The sequence below is a fragment of the Coregonus lavaretus genome (genome assembly GCF_964263955.1).
Source record: "Coregonus lavaretus genome assembly, chromosome: 8".
Classification (NCBI taxonomy): domain Eukaryota; kingdom Metazoa; phylum Chordata; class Actinopteri; order Salmoniformes; family Salmonidae; genus Coregonus; species Coregonus lavaretus.
The window spans coordinates 29,167,155-29,192,486 of record NC_139995.1 but is presented as its reverse complement, the minus strand read 5'-3'; the positions used below and the strand labels follow the sequence as shown (position 1 = coordinate 29,192,486).

Genomic DNA, 25,332 nt, shown 5'->3' with positions numbered 1-25,332 from the left:
TAGGAAGTATTGAGCAGCTGTGCGAGTAAATAGGCTACTGTGTAGAATAATGTGTAGAATAGTGTATTTTGCTGAGGGTGATCTAGGTAACTGCCAAAATAATGGAAACACTTGAGTAAATGAGGGATACAAAGTATATTGAAAGCAGGTGCTTCCACACAGGTGTGGTTCCTGAGTTAATTATGCAATTAACATCCCATCATGCTTAGGGTCATGTATAAAATTGCTGGGAAGGCCATTATTTTTGACAACCATGGCTATTGCCCCCATAGGATGACAATAACCCCCCATAATCTCTTGCACATCTAGCATTCCAGTGTTAATACTATTGTAATTATTTTGCACTATAGCATATTTATTGCCTTACCTCCATAACTTGCTACATTTGCACACACTGTATATATATTTTCTGTTGTATTTTTGACTTTATGTTTTTTACCCCATATGTAACTCTGTGTTGTTTTTATCGCACTGCTTTGCTTTATCTTGGCCAGGTCGCAGTTGTAAATGAGAACCTGTTCTCAACTGGCTTACCTGGTTAAATAAAGGTGAAATAAAAAAAATCCACAGGGAACGAGCGGTCACTGAATGGTTTGATGAGCATGACAACAATGTAAACCATATGCCATGGCCGTCTCAGTCACCAGTTCAATAATTATGGGAGATTCTTGGAACATAGCCTGATGGAATTTATTGTGGAAGAATGGTGTTGCATCCCTCCAATAGTTCCAGACACTTGTAGAATCTATGCTAATGTACATTGAAGTGGCTCTGGCTCATGGTGGCCCAACGCCTTAAAACACTATGTTTTGTGTTTCCTTTATTTTGGTAGTTACCTGTACATTCACTTTACTTTCCTGCCACCTGCTGGTACATGTGCATTACTGCAGACCGCAATCAGACCAACTAATCACATCTAACTTCCAACTATTTAGGTAACAATTGAGACAAAACGAGTTTAGACTACAACTCATCTTTCAAGAGAAGTCCACAGATCTCTTTTACAGTAATCCTGATGTCATTAATAAGCTGAAGCTGACCATCACTGTCACAGCACAGTAACCTAACATTTTTCCATTGGTTATCTCTATACAACTGGTTTAATCAATTCATCATAATCTTTAGATAGCCCAAGAACAACTCTGGAGCAAAAGGTTTCAACCTTGTGAGTGATGGACATGATGCAGAAAAGTAAATATAGCTTTTTACTGTTTTTATTGTTGCTGGAGGCTCTAATACAATATGAATCATAAGCTTTACAAAATAAAAACAAAATACAACAAAAAAGATTCCCCCCAAAAGAGAAACGGTCAAAAGCTTCCTTCAAGACACAAAAAGACAAACTGTGACACCCAACATAGACCAGGGTGAAAGGGAGAAAGAGAGAGAGAGAGAGAGAGAGGTATGCAAATCGTCACGTTATACACAGTGTAAGAGGGGGACTTAATGACATGGGTATACATAGTGAATTTAACAGTCCATCCGCATGTTTTAGAGGTCTACATCTCCATCCCAGGATCCAATGCTTCCAGACTCACATCGCATGCGGGTAAGAGTGGGACGAAGGGCAAACCATTGACCAATCCTTACAATATATAATATCTAGGGCCATCCCATTCCGTTCCCGCCACTACATCACCCAGAAAAATGACAGTTATATTGACAGTTATATTTCCAAACAGATAAGGTGGTGGCACAGACACTTTGATATAATGGGTACAAGAAAGAAAATGTTGGTGGAAATGAATGACAGTAGAGTCCCCTAACCAGAGGATAGGAGAGGAGCCGATGTCACTCATTCAAAACAGACCCAGCTGTGACAGAGCTATAGGGATTATAAACATTGCTGTCAAACTGTAAAATTATCATTAACCTTGAGAATACTATCATAATATTCATAGCACGACTCAGAGAGAGAGAGAGAGAGAGAGAGAGAGAGAGAGAGAGAGAGAGAGAGAGAAGGTGAATGGCTTGATAGAGAATGAGATGCCTCGAAACAAAGAGTAAAAATAAAAGCTAAGCATTTTCTCCTTTTTGTTTTTTCCATAAATGAACAAGAGTGCAGCACTGAAACAGGCATACAGGGATGGAAGGAGAGACATACAAACAGAAACAGAAAAAAAGATGGTGGGAGTAAGGTGGAGAGAGTGTGAGGGGAACAGACAGAGAGAGAGAGAGAGAGAGAGACAACAACAAAAAAGCATCTCTAGCTTTGCTGTTTGCGTTGAATTGCCTTTATCAGGTCGTTCTTCAGAGCCTCTTGCCCTGACTTGTCAGCCAGGGTCTGAACACTCCTGTCAGGGAAGAGAGGGAGTGAGACAGATTAAATATACACTAGATTCCAAATCAACCCGTAACACCTACCCCACTAAGCACATTATCTAAGCAATATGATAAAAGTTTCACTCAGCCTCACAGAAGCTAAGGTGAAACAAGTACCATAAAACATTCCAATAGTTTCAGATATACGGGAGTGCCAAGGGAATAGGGGTTGATTTGGAACTCAACAATTAATAGATGTAGTAAAAGTGAATTTGTGAGAAAGCAAATAAGATGGGTAGATAGAGGGGAAAAATAGGTAGAGATATAGAGCAAATTCATTTTTAAACAACAAGTTGTGAGGATATCACACGGTCTCCAACTCTCTCTCACTGTTGAGAGAAGATGGCTGGGTTAACACACTCCAGACACTGCCTTTCTAGGTGCAATCAATATTAAATGTTTAGTCAGGTAGGTTTATCCTCTAGGACTCTTCCTCATGCAGTTGGTTGTCTCAAACTGCATGTTGGCACGGCTGGCTTAGCTGCAACAAACGCTCCTTGAGAAACAATGTCAGGGGGTTGCAACTGTCTGGGAAAGCACTCATTCACCACACAAACAAAACCACGCCACACATGCAACAGCACACACACATATTTCTCCAACGCCACAGACACACAGCCTGTTGTCCCATGCCAGACGATACCTCTGGCCCTAGTCAATGAAGATCTGGCGCTGGGTGAGGACCTGAGACAGCTCCTTCTGGAGCTGCCGATACTTTTGGTTATCAGGCAAAGAGTCAATAGATCTGGAGCACAGTGGAGAGGAGACAGGAGGAGGGGGAGAGGAGAGAGGGAGAGAGACGGAGAAGAAGAGGGACAGGCAGACAAACAGACACATGAGGGACAAGAGGGCATAGAGTAGAGATAGGACAGGGGAAGGAGGAGGAGAGGGGAAATGGAAGCGAATAAACAGGTTTGAAAAATGTAGAACTGAAAAACAGACAATGACATGGGAAGCAGATAACACAATATGGCAGAGAAAAATTAGAAAAAATCCCAGTCAACAGATAGAGATGTAGTAGCCAAGGTTAAAAAGGAGTATGGGTGAAAGAGGCCAAACAGAAAATGCAGTAGGTGACAACAAGACCCCATTAGGATGTCAGGTGTGCTGAGACTTGGAGAATCTGGAGCAGAATATAATGACTTTATATCAATGTGACAAGTGTGTGTGTGTCTGTCCGCGCTCACGTACCTCAAGCCATTGACGATGTCCTTGGTCTTCCCAAAGTAGATCTCATTGAGAGTGGAGCGAATCTTATTCTCCATATCCTGAGGTTAGAAAATACATTTACATAAGAACACTAATCTTGTGATATCCATATCAATATGCCTTCAGAAAGTTTTTATACTCCTTGACCTATTCCACATTTTGTTGTAACAGCCTGAATTCAAAATTGATTAAATGTTATTTTATTTTTTATCCAACGGCACACAATACCCCATAACGACAAAGTGAAAAGATGTTTTTAGGATTTGTTGCTAATTTATTGAAAATTAAAGTATTCACACTCCAAATTGAGCTCAATTTCTTTTGATCATCCTTGAGATGCCAATTCAATTGTTTGGACATGATTTAGAAAGAAACACCTTTCTATATAAAGGTCCCACAGTTGACAGTGCATGTCAGAGCAGAAACTTTACCATGAAGTCCAAGGAACTGTCCGTCGATTTCTGAGATTGTGATATATCTTGGGAAGGCTATAAAACAATTTCTAGAGTTTTGGAAAAAACTATTTCTAGAGTTTTGAAAGTTTCCAAGAGCACAGTGGTCTCCATCATTGGGAAATGCAAAAAAATATTAAACTACCCAGACTCTGCCTAGAGGTGGCCGTTCGACCAAACTGAGCAACAGGGCAAGATGGACCTTGGTCAGGGAGGTGACCAAGAACCCAATGACCACTCTGACAGAACTACAGAGTTCCTTGGCTGAGATGGGAGAACCTGCCAGAAGAACAAGTCTCTACAGCACTTGGGAGAGTGGCCAGACGGAAGCCACTCCTAAGAAAAAGGCACATGTGCGTGTGTGTAACTGTATATGTCAGTGAGTGAGTGTGCATAAGGGCATGCATATAGTAGGTGTAGTTCTACCCACCTCCACCAGGCGGCCGATGTTGGCAATATGTGGGGAGGACTCTCCAACTGTCTCGTCTTTCTCCATCTGGAAGAAGAGAGGGATGAGGGTATTGTACAGTCCAGTACAGAAGAACAGTGGAGATATGTCGCAACAAGTAAACCAAGAGACAGATTATGAGAGCATAGAGCAGGCACACACAGACAACCCCCCCCCCACAAACACAACCCCCCCAACCATACAAAATCATCCGTACAACTACAATTCCCCCCCCACCCCACCCCACACATATTCCCCCCTACCACCCACACGCTCAGTTGTATGCAAGTACCTGTCTTGTCAGACTGCCACCTAGGTTCATGGTACCAGAGCCGGCCTTGGTCGTCTGGAGCCACAGCATGACGGTGGAGGTGAGTTTGTAGTGAGCGGTCCGTCCGCTGGACTTCTCCTGCACCTCCACCACATGGATGGAGTCCCAGCAGCCTTTGATCTTCTTGGAGCCGTCTCCGGCCTTCTTGATGAGGATGACCCCGGCGAAGCCATGATCCAAGTCCCACAGATACACAGAGGATACGCCACCCTCAAAGTACCTGACAAACACAGAGGAGGACATGGATATTTATGATAAGACTGTCATTGGTGGTATTATCGGGATATTTGTTTGCGTCAGACAAGGCATAGCCAATCAGCATTGAGGATCCAACCTACCCGTTTCGTAATAATGTTATAAATGGTATTACTGTGGTATAATGATACACTAAAGTCTCAATAATGAGTCCGTCTGTTCCTCTCACATACGGTCTTGGTCATACCAATGGCATACTGGTACTCACAGGTCTCTGTACTGGTCAAAGGCGTTGTTGGCCTCCACCTCTAGTTTCCGCAGGCGGGCAGATGGCATGGCACCATCGTCGATGGGAGGCTCATACTTATTACTCCATGGGGATCTGAAAAACAAGAACGAGCAAGAGAAAATCCAAATCAATCCTTTGTGACTAAAGGGTTGTCACTATAATTTGTGTGTGTGGCAAATGTTCATGTATGACAAACAAATAATTGTAATGACATTATTTATACCAGGCATGGTTCCTGAGGAGATTGATATGTGGAAAGGTCCTACCTGTAGGAGTCCCCGTCTCTGTTGTAGTCACAGAGCAGGTAGTCTTTCCCCACCACCTTATCCCGGGCGATCTTCAGAGGCTGGTCCACAGAGGAGAGTAGGTCCTCACACAGACTGGGCACCTGGACACAGACAGAGAAAGCTTTCACAACATGATCCAACAACACACTTTTGATACTATTCTACATGCTCACACAAACACACTTTCATTGACATAAACTTACACGCAGACCTTCTCGCAAACTTACAGTGCCTTCAGAAAGTATTCACACCACTTGACTTTTTCCAAATGTTGTGGTGTTAGAGCCTACATTTAAAATGGATTACATTGAGATTGTGTCACTGGCTTACACAGAATACTCCATAATGTCAAAGTGGAATTATGTTTTTACAAATGTTTAGAAATTAAATATGAAAAGCTGAAATGTCTTGAGTAAATAAGTACTCAACCCCTTCGTTATGGCAAGCCTAAATAAGTTCAGAAGTAAACATTTGCTTAACAAGTCACATAATAAATTGCATGGACTCATTAGTGTGCAATAATAGTGGTTAACATGATTTCTGAATGACTACCTCGTCTCTGTACCCCACATATACAATTATCTGTAAGGTCCTTCAGTTGAGCAGTGAATTTCAAAAACAGATTCAACCACAAGGGATGTTTTCCAATGCCTCAAAGAAGGGCACCTATTGGTAGATTGGTAAAAAATAAAAAAACGCAGACATTGAATTTCCCTTTGAGCATGGTGAAGTTATTAATTACACTTTGGATGGTGTATCAATACACCCAGTCACTACAAAGATACATGTGTCCTTCCTAACTCAGTTGCAGGAGAGGCAGGAAACTGCTCCATGAGGCCAATGGTGACTGTAAAACAGAGTTTAATGGCTGTGATAGGAGAAAACTGAGGATGGTTCAACAACATTGTAGTTACTCCACAATACTAACCTAAATGACAGAGTGAAAAGAAGGAAGCCTGTACAGAATAAAAATATTCCAAAACATGCATCCTGTTTGCAATAAGGCACTAAAGTAAAACTGCAAAAAATGTGGCAAAGAAATTAACTTTATGTCCTGAATACAAAGCGTTATGTTTGGGACAAATCCAACGCAGCACATCACTGAGAACCACTGGTGCTGGCTGCATCATGATATGCGTATGCTTGTCATCGGCAAGGACTAGGTAGTTTTTTAGGCCCAAAATAAACGGAATAGAGATAAGCACAGGCAAATCCTAGAGGAAAACCTGGTTCAGTCTGATTTCAAACAGACACTGGGAGACAAATTCACCTTTCAGCGGAGTTGCTTACCAAGACCACATTGAATGTTCCTGAGTGGCCTAGTTATTTCTGAATAATAAAATAATAATATTAAAACTTTAAAATGACCACCAACCAAATTGACAGAGCTTGAAGAATTTAAAAAAATGAATAATGTGCAAATATTGTCCAATCCAGGCGGGCAAATCTCTTAGAGACATCCAGAAAGACAGCTGCAGTCGCTGCCAAAGGTTATTCTAACACGTATTAACTCAGGGATGTAAATGAGATATTTCTGTATTTCATTTCCTTTTTTATTCTAAAAACATGTTTACACTTTGTCATTATGGGGTATTGTGTGTGGAATAAGTCAAGCGGTATGAATACTTTCTGAAGGCACAGTACATGAAAACGTTCAAATGTTCTCCAAAACATTTTCTAAAATATGTCTCTCTCGCTTTCATATAGCTCAACTTAAATTCACTAAAAAAGCGATTTATTTAAGCATACTGTACAATTTCATACACAGTATATTTAAACAGGTACCATAGTAACTTACGAACAACAGAACCTATCAATGTTTTTGTCCATTAACCCACTCCAAAATCACATTTAAGATTAATAGAGCAATGACTCACATACTTTTGAGTCTTTAATGTAGTCTGAACAATATATTGTGAATACCGGTATGGATCCACATGGATTTGGATTTTTACAATACCGTCTATGACGATATTTTAATACAGTGCTAAATTAAATGAAAACTTCTACAAATTGGACAACTGTTATCCTAGTTTGGTTGAGTATAAAATCAGAATGGCGAAAGCCCATTAAAATCACTTACAATGAATTTGTTGCCATTCAAGGGTCATTCCCTACTCATAAAACACAGGGTTTGACATTAACGCTTGTCCTCTTGTCCAGGACAAGTAAAAAAATAAAAAAATAGAATATACAGTGAGGGAAAAAAGTATTTGATCCCCTGCTGATTTTGTACGTTTGCCCACTGACAAAGACATGATCAGCCTATAATTTTAATGGTAGGTTTATTTGAACAGTGAGACAGAATAACAACAAAAAAATCCAGAAAAACGCATGTCAAAAATGTTATAAATTGATTTGCATTTTAATGAGGGAAATAAGTATTTGACCCCTCTGCAAAACATGATTTAGTACTTGGTGGCAAAACCCTTGTTGGCAATCACAGAGGTCAGACGTTTCTTGTAGTTGGCCACCAGGTTTGCACACATCTCAGGAGGGATTTTGTTCCACTCCTCTTTGCAGATCTTCTCCAAGTCATTAAGGTTTCGAGGCTTACGTTTGGCAACTCGAACCTTCAGCTCCCTCCACAGATTTTCTATGGTATTAAGGTCTGGAGACTGGCTAGGCCACTCCAGGACCTTAATGTGCCTCTTCTTGAGCCACTCCTTTGTTGCCTTGGCTGTGTGTTTTGGGTCATTGTCATGCTGGAATACCCATCCACGACCCATTTTCCATGCCCTGGCTGAGGGAAGGAGGTTCTCACCCAAGATTTGACGGTACATGGCCCCGTCCATCGTCCCTTTGATGTGGTGAAGTTGTCCTGTCCCCTTAGCAGAAAAGCATAATGTTTCCACCTCCATGTTTGACGGTGGGGATGGTGTTCTTGGGGTCATAGGCAGCATTCCTCCTCCTCCAAACACGGCGAGTTGAGTTGATGCCAAAGAGCTCGATTTTGGTCTCATCTGACCACAACACTTTCACCCAGTTCTCCTCTGAATCATTCAGATGTTCATTGGCAAACTTCAGACGGGCCTGTATAAGTGCTTTCTTGAGCAGGGGGACCTTGCGGGCACTGCAGGATTTCAGTCCTTCACGGCGTAGTGTGTTACCAATTGTTTTCTTGGTGACTATGGTCACAGCTGCCTTGAGATCATTGACAAGATCCTCCCGTGTAGATCTGGGCTGATTCCTCACCGTTCTCATGATCATTGCAACTCCACGAGGTGAGATTGCTCAGAAAACTAGCCGTTTTAATCGGCGTATGCTTACTAAGATTTTGACCTTACGCCAATTATGATAAGCAGAGTAAGGTGTTTACATGACCATTTCCATACTCTGCCTACTGCCATAATCAGTTTAATATCGAATTAGTGTGCATGTAAACATATTCAATAAAGCGATCATAGCTTTCACCTGGTCAGTCTGTCATGGGAAGAGCAGGTGTTAATGTTTTGTATACTCAGGTGTATAATTAAGCAATAAGGCACGAGGGGGTGTGGTATATGGCCAATATACCACGGCTAAGGGCTGTTCTTATGCTCAACGCAACGCGGAGTGCCTGGATACAGCCCTTAGCCGTGGTATATTGGCCATATACCACAAACCCCTGAGGTGCCTTATTGCTATTATACACTGGTTACCAACGTAATTAGAGCAGTAAAAATAAACGTTTTGCCAATCAGCATTCAGGGCTCGAACCACCCAGTTTATAATGAAGGATAATTAACATTAACGTCTAAAGGCTTGATTCTGTCGACATACTAGGAAATGCTTAAACCACCTGACCAAGTCCTAAAGGAATGGGACTCGCTAAATCTTTCTGATTATTACCAATCCCACAAGGTATGACACCAAACACCCAGAAAAGGCTACTCTCCTTGATGTTATCCTCACAAATAATCCTGATAGGTATCAGTCTGGTGTTTTCTGTAATGACCTTAGTGATCACTGTTTTACAGCCTGTGTTTGTAACGGCTACTCAGTTAAACAACCTGTCCTGATTTGTCATAGACTCTTGCTAAAAAACTTGAATGAGCAAGCCTTCCTTCATGACCTGGCCTCTGTAAATTGGTATAGAATCAGCTTGATCCCCTCTGTCGAAGACACTTGGACCTTCTTTTTTGATATTTTCAGTGGTATTGTTAACAAACGCCCCATAAAGAAAATGAGAATTAAAAACATGTTCAGCACCTGGTTCGACCGTGATCTGGCAGAGTTACTCCACCTCAAGAATTCAATTTGGCGAAAGGCTCAGCACACGCTTACTCAGGCTGACTGGCTCTCGTTCAGGCAAATGATAAATAAGTGCACTCAGGCTATCCGGAAGGCTAAAGCTAGTTACTTTAAGGAGCAGTTCTCTCTCTGTGGGTCTAACCCCAAGAAGTTCTGGAAAACGGTTAAAGACCTGGAGAATAAACCTTCCTCCTCACAGCTGCCCTTAAATGTTGATGTGGTTGTTACTGACACAGAGCACATGGCTGAGCTCTTTAAAACACCACTTCATTAAGTCAAGGATTCCTATTTGACTCAGCCATGCCTCCTTGCCCGTCCAACATTTCCTCATCTCCCAGTCCTCCTAATGTGACTAGACCCGATGCTCCTCCCTCTTTTTCCCCTGCCCCGCTACAAAGTTTCTCCCTGGATGCGGTCACGGATTCCAAGGTGCTAAAGGAGCTCCTTAAACTTGACACCAAAAAACCATCTGGGTCAGATGGTTTAGACCCTTTCTTCTTTAAGGTTGCTGCCCCTATCATCGCCAAGCCTATCTCTGACCTTTTTAACCGGTCTCTCCTCTCTGGGGAGGTTCCCATTGCTTGGAAGGCAGCCATGGTGCGTCCTTTATTTAAAGGGAGAGATCAAGCTGATCCTAACTGTTATAGGCCAATTTCTATTTTGCCTTGTTTATCAAAAGTGTTGGAAAAACTTGTCAATATTCAGCTGACTGCCTTTCTTGATGTCTATAGTATTCTCTCTGGTATGCAATCTGGTTTCCGCTCAGGCTATGGATGTGTCACTGCAACCTTAAATGTCCTAAACGATGTCACCATTGCCCTTGATTCTAAGCAATGTTGTGCTGCTATTTTTATTGACTTGGCCAAAGCTTTTGATACGGTAGACCATTGCATCCTTGTCGGCCGGCTAAGTATTGGTGTCTGAGGGGTCTTTGGCCTGGTTTGCTAACTACCTCTCTCAAAGAGTGCAGTGTATAAAGTCAGAACATCTGTTATCTCAGCCACTGCCTGTCACCAAGGGAGTACCTCAAGGCTCGATCCTAGGCCCCACTCTCTTCTCAATTTACATCAACAATATAGCTCAGGCAGTACGAAGCTCTCGCAACCATTTATATGCAGATGATACAGTCATACTCAGCTGGCCCCTCCCCGGATTTTGTGTTAAACGCTCTACAACAAAGCTTTCTTAGTGTCCAACAAGCTTTCTCTGCCCTTAACCTTGTTCTGAACACCTCCAAAACAAAGGTAATGTGGTTTGGTAAGAAGAATGCCCCTCTCCCCACCGGTGTGATTACTACCTCTGAAGGTTTAGAGCTTGAGGTAGTCACCTCATACAAGTACTTGGGAGTATGACTAGACAGTACACTGTCCTTCTCTCAGCACATATCAAAGCTGCAAGCTAAGGTTAAATCTAGACTTGGTTTCCTCTATTGTAATCACTCCTCTTTCACCCCAGCTGCCAAACTAACCCTGATTTAGATGACCATCCTACCCATTGAGACGTAATTTATAGATTGGCAGGTAAGGGTGCTCTCGAGCAACTAGATGTTCTTTACCATTCGGCCATCAGATTTGCCACCAATGCGCCTTATAGGACACATCACTGCAGTCTATACTCCTCTGTAAACTGGTCATCTCTGTATACCCGTCGCAAGACCCACTGGTTGATGCTTATTTACAAAACCCTCTTAGGCCTCACTCCCCCCTATCTGAGATACCTAAAGCAGCCCTCCACATACAACACCTGTTCTGCCAGTCACATTCTGTTAAAGGTCCCCAAAGCACACACATCCCTGGGTCGCTCCTCTTTCCAGTTCGCTGCAGCTAGCGACTGGAACGAGCTGCAAAAAGCACTCAAACTGGATAGTTCTTGTGGCTGCTTCGCGGGATGTATTGTAACCCATGCTAGTTGATGAGTCTTTAGATCTCCCCTTTTTTAAAATTTCTAACGGATATTTTCATCTGTCACATGAAACCGCATGCACATGCAGCTAAAATGTTCTTATGTGCAGTGGTATGTATGTATTTTGGATCTGTCATCCATGAGTCTGTTTTGAACAGTAGACATATACAAAAAGTACTTGGTTGTAATTGCAATGTTGTAATATTCTATATGCTACCAAGGGTGGCCAACCATCCTCAAGGAGAGCCTTAAAACGGGCAGTGTTGTATTTTGAGATGGGCTTCAATATGCAAAGAAGCCAATAGCCAGAGAGTAGCCTATATTTTTGTGATTCTCCATGGTAAAAAATATAGTAATGCATTTTATTTTGTAAACTGGTTCCTTGCATCGTAAAATGATGTAAAAATGGTGTTAGACCATTTTTTTTTTTTGGGGGGGGGGGGGGGGGGGACAAGTGACTTGAGCTTTTTGACAACTAAAAAAATTTAATAAGTCAAGCCCTGAAACATATTTAGAACTTGTATTATTCAGAAGAAAAAAATATATATATATAGTGACATGATATTTTGTGTTATTGGAGACTTTTGGAGACTGATGTGAAAGTACGTATCGTTCTTACTCTTCTCAACGAGCAGCGGGTGCTTTGTTACCCCCGTCCCAAAGCACTCACAGGCGGCCCAGTCCACGCGCAGCAGTCCCTCCCAGCTGCAGTCAGAGCAGGAGATGTTCACCACTCCGTGTCCAGACTGCAAATGAATCACGCATGCAGGAAGCCGCCGCTGGCTGATCCCACCCTGGCTTACATTCAGGGCGGGATGTAAATGTAGGGTGTTTTTTTACTCACTTTTTGTCTCTCCCACAACATTATTACTCTCTCCTACAGCGTCCATCACAATTACATGCACATGGCAAATTAGGTGATGACGTAATTTAGCATCTTCTAGCGACTTTTAGGACAGCCAATAGCTACTTTCGTTACTGAGGAGTTGGCAACACTGTTGATAACTCGCAAACACTCACAGGATAGCTAAAAAGCAGTCCGGCTACAATATGCCGTCTTAACATTTGAAAATGTTACCAAGGTGACATCGTCCCCTGAACCCCCTTTCATCCTCAAAAGACTCAATCTTACCAAAACCTGAGCAAATATTCACTACCCAATTCTACATCTAGCTAAGGTGTTTTGTGGTGGTAGAATCAGTATTTGTGAAATTCTAAATGTGCACGAAATTTGCTAGCTAATGTCTGCTTGCTGGCTGAACCAGTCTCAAATCAATATATATGAAACGAAAGGCAGGGATGCTAACAACGCCAGTTCACACACACTCAATGCTGAATACTCCCGCTAGCTAGCATAGAGAAGTTCTAGCTAATGCACAAATTAGTTATCATGATTATCTGTTCTGCCGTGATTAGTGCGCTGAGTTCTACTGCACAGCTGACTGCTCTCTGCAGCGTTATCGCGTTGGTCAAATATTACAAAGTAGCGAGGCACAGTGCCAGCTGTCAGTCAGCTACATGCAGATTTTTGAGGACAGTCCCACAATTTCGGTGCCGTACTACTTCAATAACAAGCTGGCAAACTAGCTACCGTATGGCCATTCAAACAAGCTTGCACTAGGGTGCTAGCTGGAGCATAGTTTGCCGTAGTAGCCAGTGCATCATAGCTACCGAGAGCGGAGTGATTTTCAGAAGATGAGTTCCACTTCCTACAACAGAGATTGGTTGAGGGACGAGCGTCACGTAGGAATGACGGGATCTGACGTGAGACAATGGGGGGGGGCATAGTGTGCATGAGAAACAGATGAGACAGGGAGACTAGAGAAATCTGGCATTAGATGTCCCTGAATCAATATGAGGGGGAAATAAGCCATTTTTTCCTCATTCCCTGTCTACTTGCTAAGTGGGAGAGAAGGTGACACAGGGAAATGCGAGAGGGAGAGAGAATAGGGAAAGAATTTGAATGACAACAGTCTCGGGGGATAAAGGGGGATAAAGGGGTACAAATGACCCCCCCCCCACCCCCACCCACCCATCAGAACACACAGACAATGCCTGCTCTGTTCCCTGGACAGAGCGCCACACACCTGGCAACTGCCAGACACACAGAGACAGAGGGGGGACAGAAGGCAGGTAGAAGGGGGAAATTGGGGTAGAAAGTAGAATCACAGAGGAAAGAGAGAGTGGGGTGGGTGGACAGACCAGTAGAGAGGGGGAAAGGAGGACAGGGGAGGTGAGCTCAGGTGATTCCCAACCATAAGGAGCGAGAGTAACGAGAGGGAGGGGCTAAATGGGCTTATGTAGAATGACATCTTTGCTAATGAGCACTAACAACCAGATACAGAGGAGCGGGCTGAAGCGGTCAAGGAGTGCTGGTGCCCAGGGGAGTGAGTTGTCAAAGGGGAGAAGAAAGGAAGAGGAGCAGATGGGGTCTGAAGGGAAGAACGGATATGATCCCCAAAAAAGGTGGAGAACAATCACTAGAGAAAGTGTGGTTTGATTTCTGTCTGATTCAGCTTCATCTGTCAGATGTTTTTGCACTATGGGAGATTTCAAGCACAGTCCTGGCTGTTAGTAAGTAGTCTAGAAGTGTACTATAAGTCTGTGTATAAGCTAGCAGAGTTTCTCAACTCCACAGTTGTGGTTGCTTCGCGTGATGTATTGTGGTTTCTACCTTCTTGCCCTTTGTGCTGTTGTCTGTGCCCAATAATGCTTGTACCATGTTTTGTGCTGCTACCGTGTGGTTGTCATGTGTTGCTACCATGCTGCGTTGTCATGTGTTGCTGCCATGCTGTGTTGTTGTCTTAGGTCTCTCTTTATGTAGTGTCTCTTGTCGTGATGTGTGTTTTGTCCTATATTTTTAATCCCAGCCCCTGATCCCGCAGGAGGCCTTTTGCCTTTTGGTAGGCAGTCATTGTAAATAAGATTTTGTTCTTAACTGACTTGCCTAGTTAAATAAAAGGTTAAATAAAAAATAAAAAATCCTCTCCTTCATCTACACTGATTGAAGTGGATTTAACAAGTCAATAAGGGATCATAGCTTTCACCAGGATTCACCTGGTCATGTCATGGAAAGAGCAGGTGTTCTTAATGTTTTGTATACTCAGCTTGAAAAGTCAACAACAATCAGATAAAATAAATGATTATTTAGCCTATACCATTCTTTATAACACATGAATGAACATTGGCTTACGCTAAAAACAAATAGGCCTCAAATATACAAATCAGACCAAACAGATTGTTATTTATAACATTCTTTAGGTTATAACACTTAAAAAACAAATGAACATTTGCTTAGGCTAAAAACAAATAGGCCTATTAGGATAGCCTATGCATTTTGCCTATCGAACTGTACAAATCCTAAATATATGCCTACAAGTTACAAAATAAATAAGGTAGCCTAAACAAAATAAGTACGAAAATAACCTAAATTAGTGCAAAAAAACAAAGTGCAAGTAAGTCTTTCAAGGTTTGACAGAATATTTTAGCCTGTCTTTCGAATAAGATGCATCTGGATTTGAATATAGGCTACATTTAAAGTTAAATAAAGTGCCAAGAGGAACCATTAGGCCTACCTAAAGGTTTCTGGCAAGGAACACCAGCATGTACACCTTTTCTTTTCTGTCACAGTGTAACGAACTCAGCAGGATGATGGACTTGTAAATGTTCACAGAGGTTTGTAGTCTGTCTATCCTTTGAAACCAAAGAAATGCCAAACAGGCGAAGACATGATTTTCTTTCCCACCAAGTCAGCTATCGGTTTTTTTCTATATTTAGCATAAGGCTGGCTATACCATAGTAACTAAGTGATATCCCATCACTTCCTTTTACAGTCTGAAACTGTCAGAAAGTAGCCTAATGGAAGAATGTAGCAAATGAGCTTACCCAGATGATCAAGATTAAATAACAATAGACTAAACTTGATACGGTAGGCTAATCTAACTGATATTTGAGTCTTTTTATGGAATGGAGAAAAATAGCCCTATCAACTTGAAAATCATTTTGCAGCCTAGACTAGATAAAACATAACTAGGCCTAACACGGTTTTGTTTAGAACAGGGGTGTCAAACTCATTTTAGCTCAGGGGCCACATGGAGGAAAATCTATTCCCAAGTGGGCCGGACCGGAAAAATCATGGTATATATATAACTTAAAAACAACAACTTCAGATTGTTTTCTTTGTTTTAATACGATCAACATACAACATAAAGCTGGAGCCTGAGGACAGTGTGTCCAAAATAGTACAAGCACAACATCACTATTAATCATAAAACACGTCAAGTTTATTTGAAAATTCTAAAGAAAAAGAACACACAAACACACAATGCCTCAGTGATTAACAGAACTGTTTCACAGATCACAGAACTATATCAGGGTGTCATTTCTCAGGCAGAAATGTAGATAAAAATAATGAAATCCTGTTCCCCAAACAAGTGCAAGAACCACAGAGTCAATAATAGGTTAAATATACAAATAAAATAAAATCAATTAAAAACAATAGCACATCAACATAAAAACATATAAACATAAATCTGAAAGCGTTGCTCAAACTCCCGTAACAGTCCAGTTATTTTATCTTTGAACCGCTTCATGTCTGCCACATGTTGGGTCGCGCACACATTTTTCAGACAGGGGAAGTGAGCTGCATCACCACCGGCAAGTTGCGTCTCCCACAATGACAGCTTCAACTTGAAAGAACGTATGCTGTCATAATACTGCGTGACAACTTTGTTGCGCCCTTGCAGCTGTTTGTTCAAGTTATTCAGGTGCTCTGTAACATCCACCATAAATGCAAGGTCCGGCATCCATTCTGCGGAATGAAATTCTAAAACTGGTTTGCCCTTTTCTTCCATGAACTGTTCAATTTCTTCTCGTAAATCAAAGAAACGCCTCAGCACAGCACCTCGGCTTAACCATCTTACCTCAGTGTGGTATGGCAGGCCATAGATGTGGTCTTTCTCTCTGAGAAGGCTGTCAAACTGACGGGGATTCAGGCTTCTGGATCGGATGAAATTAACAGTTTGGATGACCACCTTCATGACGTTATCCATCTTTAATGACTTGCAACACAAAGCCTCCTGGTGCAAAATACAGTGAAAAGTCAAAAAATCACGTCCTCCATTTGCAGATTGCACTTTCTCTCTGAACTTTGTCACAATGCCTGCTTTTTTCCCGATCATTGAGGGCGCACCATCTGTAGCCAGGCTGACAGCGCGGGACCAGTCCACTCCGACCCTGTCCAGCGCGCCGACGAGTGCGGTAAAAATATCAGCTGCTGTCGTTGTATCTGTCATCGGCACCAACTCCACGAACTCCTCGGTGACGGTCAATGTGTCATCAGACCCGCCAACAGTTCATTCACCTTCTCTCATCTCCGCTGTCCTTGAAAGTTGTCATATTTGTCAGCATGAAGACTCACATAGTGGCGACGAAGGTTATATTCTTTCAGCACTGCAACATGCTCTAAACACACCAAACATACAGCTTTCCCATTCAATTCCGTGATTAAATAGGATGACCATTTTTCTTGGAACACTCTGCGTCCACTTTTCTCTTTTTTGACAGAGACATATTGGGGCAATGAGGGTGCCAAAGCACATAATCACAGTGCCATCCGTTTTGTCTCCAAAGCCCCATACACTACCCACCACTGTGACCTGTACGCTCACTGTGACCTGTACGCTCTTGTTGGCTGGTCCTCACTACATGTTCGTCGTCAAACCCACTGGCTCCAGGCCATCTATAAATCACTGCTAGGCAAATCCCCGCCTTATCTTAGCTCATTGGTCACCATAGCAGCACCCACCCGTAGTCTGCGCTCCAGCAGGTATATCTCACTGGTCATTCCCAAAGCCAACACCTCCTTTGGCCGCCATTCCTTCCAGTTCTCTGCTGCCAATGACTGGAACGAATTGCAAAAATCTCTGAAGCTGGAGACTCTTATCTCCCTCAATAACTTTAAGCATCAGTTGTCAGAGCACCTTACCGATCACTGCACCTGTACACAGCCCATCTGAAATTAGCCCACCCAACAACCTCATCCCTATATTGTTATTTAATTTGCTCTTTTGCACCCCAGTATCTCTATTTGCACATAATCTCTTGCACATCTAGCATTCCAGTGTTAATACTATTGTAATTATTCTGCACTATAGCCTATTTATTGCCTTACCTCCATAACTTGCTACATTTGCACACACTGTATATATATTTTCTGTTGTATTTCTGACTTTATGTTTTTTTTACCCCATATGTAACTCTGTGTTGTTTTTGTTGCACTACTTTGCTTTGTCTTGGCCAGGTCGCAGTTGTAAATGAGAACCTGTTCTCAACTGGCTTACCTGGTTAAATAAAGGTGAAAAAAAAAAATTAATAATGTTAAAAGTAGAAGCCGTAATAAATTTCGCGGGCAAAACAAAGTAGCTCATTGGCTGCACGTGCTTGACCTACTTGCTCTGCCCCGGTATAAACAGTTTGCTTGCTTAACACAATTGCTATTGCGCCATCCAGTGGACGCAATTGGAACAGCAGTTTATTTTATTGAAAAATTGCAGCGCATTTTTATACTTAAAAAAAAAAAAATCATCTCGCGGGCCGGATTAAACCCGTTTGCGGGCCTGATCCAGCCCGCGGGCCGTACGTTTGACACCCCTGGTTTAGAACAATGATTTAATGAGATTGTTACTAATGCCATAAACAATTTAAATAAGAAGAATGACATTATGCACCAAATCACAGTTCTAGTATAACCAATGTGTCCTTAATACTGTATATTGCGTTCTTCCCGCCAATTGACCCCTCCGTGCGCAACCCCCCCCCCCCACAAAAAAAAAAAACATTTGCCCATGACAGTTTACAATCCAGGGTTAGACCAAGCAGTTTAGTCTACTCAACTTGCTCAATTTCCACATTATTCTTTAAAAGATTTAGTTGAGGTTTAGTGAATGATTTGTCCCAAATACAATGCTTTAAGTTCACTAGTTGGCTGTACCAAACCTCGAGTATTTTTCTTTCATAGCTTGTCATCTTCTTTATAAATAGGGAGCCTGAACAGGCATTACTCAGTGCCAGGTTATTAGTAAACATTTTAAAAAAGTAGTGGGCCTAGACAGCTTCCCTGGGGTATGCCCGACTCTACCTTGATTATGTTGGAGGCGCTTCCATTAAAGAACACCCTCTCTGTGTTCTGTTAGACAGATAACTCTCGATCCACGATATAGCAGAGGACGTAAAGCCAAAGAAACTAGTTGTTTTTACAGCAGCAGACTATGATCGATAATGTCAAAAGCTGCACTGAAGTCTAACAAAACAGCTCCCACAATTGTCTTATCAATTTATTTCCGCCAATCATTAGTCATTTGTGTAAGTGCCGTACATGTTGAGTGCCCCTCCCTATAAGGTTGTCATCTGCCGGAGACTCACCAGGTCAATGAGGTCACTGAGATTTTTCTCGATCTGCTGGGGAGGCAGACGCCTCATCAGGTCCAGAGCACAGTCCAGCTGCTGGTCATTCTGAAACACACACACAATGAGAGTAAGCTTTTGATACACATTCCTACACACAAAATGTATAGTTCCGCAAAAGACAGTCTAAAAGCAAGTTGCACTTGCCCTTTGTCAATTTGTTAATTTTACAAGAGAAAATGTGTCTTCATTTTAAATGAACTTGAACTTGATCCTTGCCAAGTTCAACCCTGCAGAAAGATTCAACAGTTTAGGCTGGTCTTGGAACATATAAGAAGTTAGCCGTTTTAACAGTTGATTTTCATTAATCTTTTAAGGAGATTAAATTCACTTTAAAATGTTTCAGGCTAAATGCATCCCCATCACTGTCTGCATTTAAATCAACCAAAATAGATTGAATTGACAACAGAGCAAACAAAGCTCCCAGCCTCCCACGCAGCCCCAGCCGACTGAGGGGGCAGCCAGTGATGGATGCATGTTACATTCTTACGGTGGATACGACAGGGCCGAGCCAGGCCGTGACTAGGCTATGTAAGGAACATTCACACCCTGACAACCATAGCCATACACTCACTCACTGCATCCTGAGATTACATAGGTCATGGAGCTAGCTGCTCATGGTTTCAGTAACATGAGACTTTATCGAAGCAAAACTAAGTGGCATGAGAGTGGAAGTTTGCCCCTAAATAGCCTTGTTGTGCATGTGATAGGTCTATCTAGTACACTAGGCCTAGGCCTAAATGTTGTGGGTCTGGAGTCATTGGTGGGTCACAACAACTTTACAACCAATGGCAGATTCCTTTAGGGGAGTGTCTAAATCCACAACTGGGCCCTGGCTAAAAACTCTGAAAAGCTTCCGACTGGGTCAAACGTGAAAAACATTTTGTAACCATGGTAGTTAGAAGACAGATTGACTGGTTACCATATAAGGCAATGCTGTGGAGCCTCCAGTTACTGATACAGGCCTGTCATTTTATGGCATCTAGAAAGGTCAACATTATTTTAAGTCTATGTAAAAACGTTGATTGCTTGAGCGCTCATAAATTAAGACAACAGTTCCTATCAACTGAAAATGTGACTAACCCTATACCAAAAGGATGTGGGGGGGTAGATCAGCTATAATATTGCAGATAGATTGTAACTTCCATCAATGTAATTGTCTGCATCACTTCCAATCCCCCATATGTTTTTTTTCTCTCTCGCATATATATACATATACATATACACACACACATAAATACTTTGTGAGGAAAGATAAGTGTTTTATTTGTTTTAAATGATTCATTCGTGGAGAATGAGTAGCCATTAACTCAATACTCTGCTCCTACAAGTACAATAATCTGCTCCTACAAGTACAATACTCTGCTCCTACAAGTACAATACTCTGCTCCTACTGATACAATTACCATATAACTGACGGATGAAGACTGTCATGAAAATAAAAGAAGTCATAACGTTTTTAAAAGTTTAATAGAATGGGCTTGCAAACTCTAACCCTGGCAATTTGACTGGTAATGGGTACACTCGCAATTACTGCCTGGTATTGTGATGCAATAATTTCCATGGTAATGTAGAATGTTCATTCAAATTATGTTAAAGGTAGAATGTGAACAGCATAGTGGGTCAATTTCCACAACTATTTACATTTTAGTCATTTAGCAGACGCTCTTATCCAGAGCGACTTACAGTTAGTGAGTGCATACATTTTTTTTTCTCATACTGGCCCCACGTGGGAATCAAACCCACAACCCTGGCGTTGCAAGCGCCATGCTCTACCAACTGAGCTACGTGGGGAGTTGAAGCGTGAGGCTCAACTTCTCCACTGTTTTCATCCCCTGGCTACCACGCTGTAAACCGCGTAAAGCGATCGCGTGCACATGCCCAGATACTGTGTGTGACTGTGTGAGAGCGAAGTGTTGCATCTCGCTCATCTCAATATCTGCGGTGTTGCTCATGGCAATGTCAATTCACTGAGTCTACCTTTAACTGTGGCTTATGAAATGGAATGTATTTTTCCAATGCAGTAGAGTTTAATCAACAAATCACAGCATGGATGGGTACACTTCCTGCTTTTACTTCCTGCTTTGCTCCTATGGGTACACTCACAATGGCCACCAGTCCACCTATTATGCCATCATTGACTTGAATGGGGACGTCCATTTGATTTATTCTATTTCTATGGCAGCACGTGCAGTCAGGAGCGGAGGAGAGGATAAAATGTGCCTCTTATTTTTTATTTTATTAAACGGTTTTTATGATAAATGCTGTCATTTGGCTGGCCAATTACCTTGATCCAAAATTCCATGACCGTAACAGCCCTACCTACCATTGAGGATTTTTCACTGTAATGTGAATTGTCCAATTTGTCTCAGTTGATAACTAAACGGCTGGCTTGGTGATTCTGTCCTAGTCTTCTAGAACTGGTGGAGATTAGCCCAGGGAGGTCAACATTAAGGAATTCGTAAGGCAGTTCTTCCTTGCTACCAACACCTCAGGGCTCAGGCTTGCCTTTTTGAATACAGGCCCATTTGTGAAGTGTTGTGTTACAGACAACTTTGACAAACAAGCCCATATAAATAAAATGTGATTAAACTGAACTTCTTCAGAAAGAAGGATGAATGAATACGGATTGATTCATGTCGTCAATCTGTCTCTCCAAAAGCTCCCCTTCCGTTCAATTACTGAGGAGATCTAGCAGTGGCACAGAGAGGTTTGTTGTTAATAGGGAGAAGCTGAGCTAGCAGACCACATAACAGCCTTCCCCGAGGGTGGTGTTCTCTCTCTGAACTATGTGGTGAGCAAGATATCAGCATGCAGGGAAGGACAGGCCAGCCACAACATGTAACCCCTAAGAAATGTACAGGACTGAGATATCTGGAGAAACTCAAGTCAAGTTTGCACTCATCCAATTTGTACTTAATGCAGTTCCGACTGTAGTCCTATTCTAATTAAATCATCAAAAATAACAGAACTCTAGTAACTACTGATAAATAGTGCAGCAACACACTCATCTTGAGAGATGCAAAGACTACAAACAAGCAAACTGATATATATAGCCTAGAGACCCAAAAGTCTAAAAACAACAAACTGAAGACCTGTCAAAACACATGGTGGTTCTCATAAACAACATTGATTCTCATAAACAAAACACACCAACTTTGACAAATTCCAATATACAATAGACAAATTCACAGGAATACCAGTAATCAACTCAATGTCTTTCAATTAATATGCACAGACCCAGGTACAGAACAAATTCAAGGAAACGTACAGTATTATACAGAGCCATGAGTGCATGGAACTCCTTTCCATCTTATATAGCGCTAGTGCAGCAAACCTGGTTTCAAAAAACAAATAAAGCAACACATTGCGGCACAACGCCTCTCCCCCATTTGACCTACTTGTTGTGTGTATGTACTGACATGTATGGGTAACTGATAGATACATTTAAAAACATTAACATGTAGTGTGTGTATGTATGTAAATTGTAAAGGCTTGTCTGTAATGTATTTTTCGTTATATGTCGGACCCCAGTAAGACTAGCTGTCGCCATTGGCTTCGGCTAATGGGGATCCTAATAAATAAATCAAATCAAAAATCAAATGCCAAGTCATCAGATAAAACCAAGGTAGACACTACAAGCCAGAAAAGAGCAGCTGGCTATAGGAGAATCACACACCCAAAATCATTCCTTCCCTAAACAAACTTCAGTCTGCTTTCTCCGGAACACAGCCAAGGTTTTCAGATCATGTACTGCATGCCCTCTCTCACACTTTTGGGTTGTTTCTAGGCAGATGAATCTGTCTTGTTCAGCCGACACCTGCGCTCCTTGACACTGTTTACCAATGCCCCAGACTCAGTGTAAACACTACCGGACCAACTGCCCCGGGGGCCGAGAATAGGCAGCGAGGATGGACCAACGGGACGGATCAGGTCAGGGGAGAGAGTGTGGGTGGCTGGGGAGACAAGCCATCTGCTCTCCACTATATTGTATCAGACTTTCATTCCAAGTGTGGGATAGTCATAAAAGGAGTCCAGTGGCGTTTGAGGTGTGAATGTAGCTAGTTAGATTTGTTGGTGACACAAGGCAGTCACACATTACTTCAAGTGTTTAAAGCCATTAGGAATTTCAAAATAATAATAAACAAGTGTGTAATGGAAATGTTTTTTTGCATATCCCAACTCCCCTGCAGGAAGTGGGGTCATGGCCAGGGTCGCCATCGTACTTCGTCCCTCGAGTAATTAGTCAACTGCCTTGCTCAAGGGCACAGCGAAATATTTTTTAAATGTGTTCACCTTGTCGGCCCTGGTATTTGAACCATCAACCTTTCGTTTACTGGCTCAACACTAACCTCAAGGCTACCTGCCGCCCCATATAGGCCTATATTGGAAAATAATAGCTATGCACGTGACAATGGTGGTTGAATTTATTTTGTCAGGTGCACCACAATATGCCTAACATTGAAAGGATGTTAAGAGTGAATATTCTTACCTAATATAATTTCACAGTTACATTATTAAACGTGTTATACAAAAAGTTACTCTGACAGTAATTTCAAAAAAAGTTACAGGAACACGTAATTCACATTGTTGAAGCCAAGGAAAAGTTGGGAGTTGTGGTTTACACGTCGCCTCAAATCCACGGGAAGGAATGGGCGGAGCAGGCCGATTTTAGCGACAGGCAACAGCGCTTGTACTATTTTAACCATGGGGTGTGTGTCTGCAAGAGGAGGGGGTAGCGAGACCGAGACCCCTTTAATCCCCGAAGTAGTTCCTCAATCCAAAACATCCTGTGTAACTTTATTCTGCGCGCGGAGCATCAAGCTGGCTAGTTAGCTAACAATGAAACTCGGACTAACATTTATAGCTAGGTCGTTTAGCTAACTGTGGGTAAATAATGTATATGAATGTATATGCCACTTTCGAAACGCAACACAGCACTACCTATAAAAGGACAACATGCTAGCTGGCTAATATCCCTTAGCAGCCCCACCAAAAACGACCCATCCCCATTCCTCCAGCTCGTCTCCGCGGCCTTACCATGTCTGCGGCGCTCGGTGACGATCTCGGAGGGGAAATATGCTTTCACCGATAGCTTTACACGTGCGTTTTATTGTGCTTGCACAACTTGTTCTTCTATACTATTGTTGTTTTTATCCCCACCAGGTAAATTGTGTTTATTTTCGCCTCCCTCACGGAACCCAGCCCTGTCAGCGAATTCACTTCCTCAACCGGGTACAGGAAGTGGGGTCGTAACTAGTTACCACAGCTACAAAGTAATATACCCCGCCCATTTATACAATTGATATTCTTACAATCTGATTTTAAACCTAACCCTAACCTTAACCTTAACCACACTGCTAACCTTATGAATAACCATAACGTTAAAAGAAGACCAAAAGTTAGATTGTAGTTTTCATGAATTTTTACGATATAGCCAATTGTATCTTTGTGGCTGTGGTAACTAGTGGAAACACAGGAAGGGGTATGGTGAAAGATAGCAGAGATTGCATATATCCGGGTCACCCTACTCCTTCTCTGAAACAGCCAATCGGAGAGGAGTAAGTAAGGAATTGCCAAGTATGGAAAGGAGAGGAGTGGTGAATGGGGGGGGGGGTTGTGGGGGGGGGGGCAGTCCTCCATTGGGATGAATGGAATTGTACAGTATTTCAATTAAATGTTTCAAGGACAAAATTACATGTATTGAAGTATTTTTGTTGTTGTAGTGGGGACAGTAACATTAGTAGTCTCTAAAAAAAAAGACTTTAAGGAGAATGTTTTATACTTTTGTTCATGTTTTATTTGTATGTTTAGCTCACATAATGTAAAAGTATGCATTAACGTGTCTGTAATAGAATAAACGTGTCAAAACGAATCTGACATTAATAAATGCAGTTCTATAGCTTCCAAAATATTTTTTTTACAATGGAGGATGAGTACCAAGATGTGTTTATGCACATCACTGGGTGATACACAATTTCCTCAAGCTTGTCATAATAATACAGTTTTTCTTCAACCAATTACCAGCATTACTTTTTAAAATGTATTTAACCTTTGTTAAACCAGCATTACTTGAAACATTGATACACATTTTATAGCAATTAAAACATGTTTTACTGAATAAAACAATAGATCTGCTCAATTCTCTGATCCACAAGCATTGTAGAGGCCAAATTACTGTATTTATATATTTACTAAAT

The 25,332-nt window shown here is 41.9% G+C and overlaps 1 protein-coding gene across 1 annotated transcript; it reads right to left on the bottom strand.

Moving 5' to 3' along the window:
- Positions 1-1,198: 1,198 nt before the first annotated feature.
- Positions 1,199-24,378, bottom strand: LOC311133291 (F-actin-capping protein subunit beta-like). The gene is made up of 8 exons (XM_084166779.1): positions 24,173-24,378; positions 19,091-19,180; positions 5,513-5,634; positions 5,226-5,339; positions 4,724-4,982; positions 4,414-4,479; positions 3,514-3,590; positions 1,199-2,294 (listed from the first exon to the last, which is right to left on the bottom strand). Exons 1-8 carry the CDS (start codon positions 24,173-24,175, stop codon positions 2,207-2,209), a joined length of 819 nt encoding a protein of 272 aa, XP_084022905.1. The 5' UTR covers positions 24,176-24,378; the 3' UTR covers positions 1,199-2,206.
- Positions 24,379-25,332: the final 954 nt, after the last annotated feature.

Bases quoted from the DNA above. Each gene is read 5' to 3' on its own strand.
- LOC311133291 (XM_084166779.1), bottom strand. The intron at 5,340-5,512 runs GTAGGACCTTTC...CTTGTTTTTCAG, and splicing joins AGAGACGGGGACTCCTACAG to ATCCCCATGGAGTAATAAGT. The intron at 2,295-3,513 runs GTACGTGAGCGC...CTTCCCTGACAG, and splicing joins GACATCGTCAATGGCTTGAG to GAGTGTTCAGACCCTGGCTG.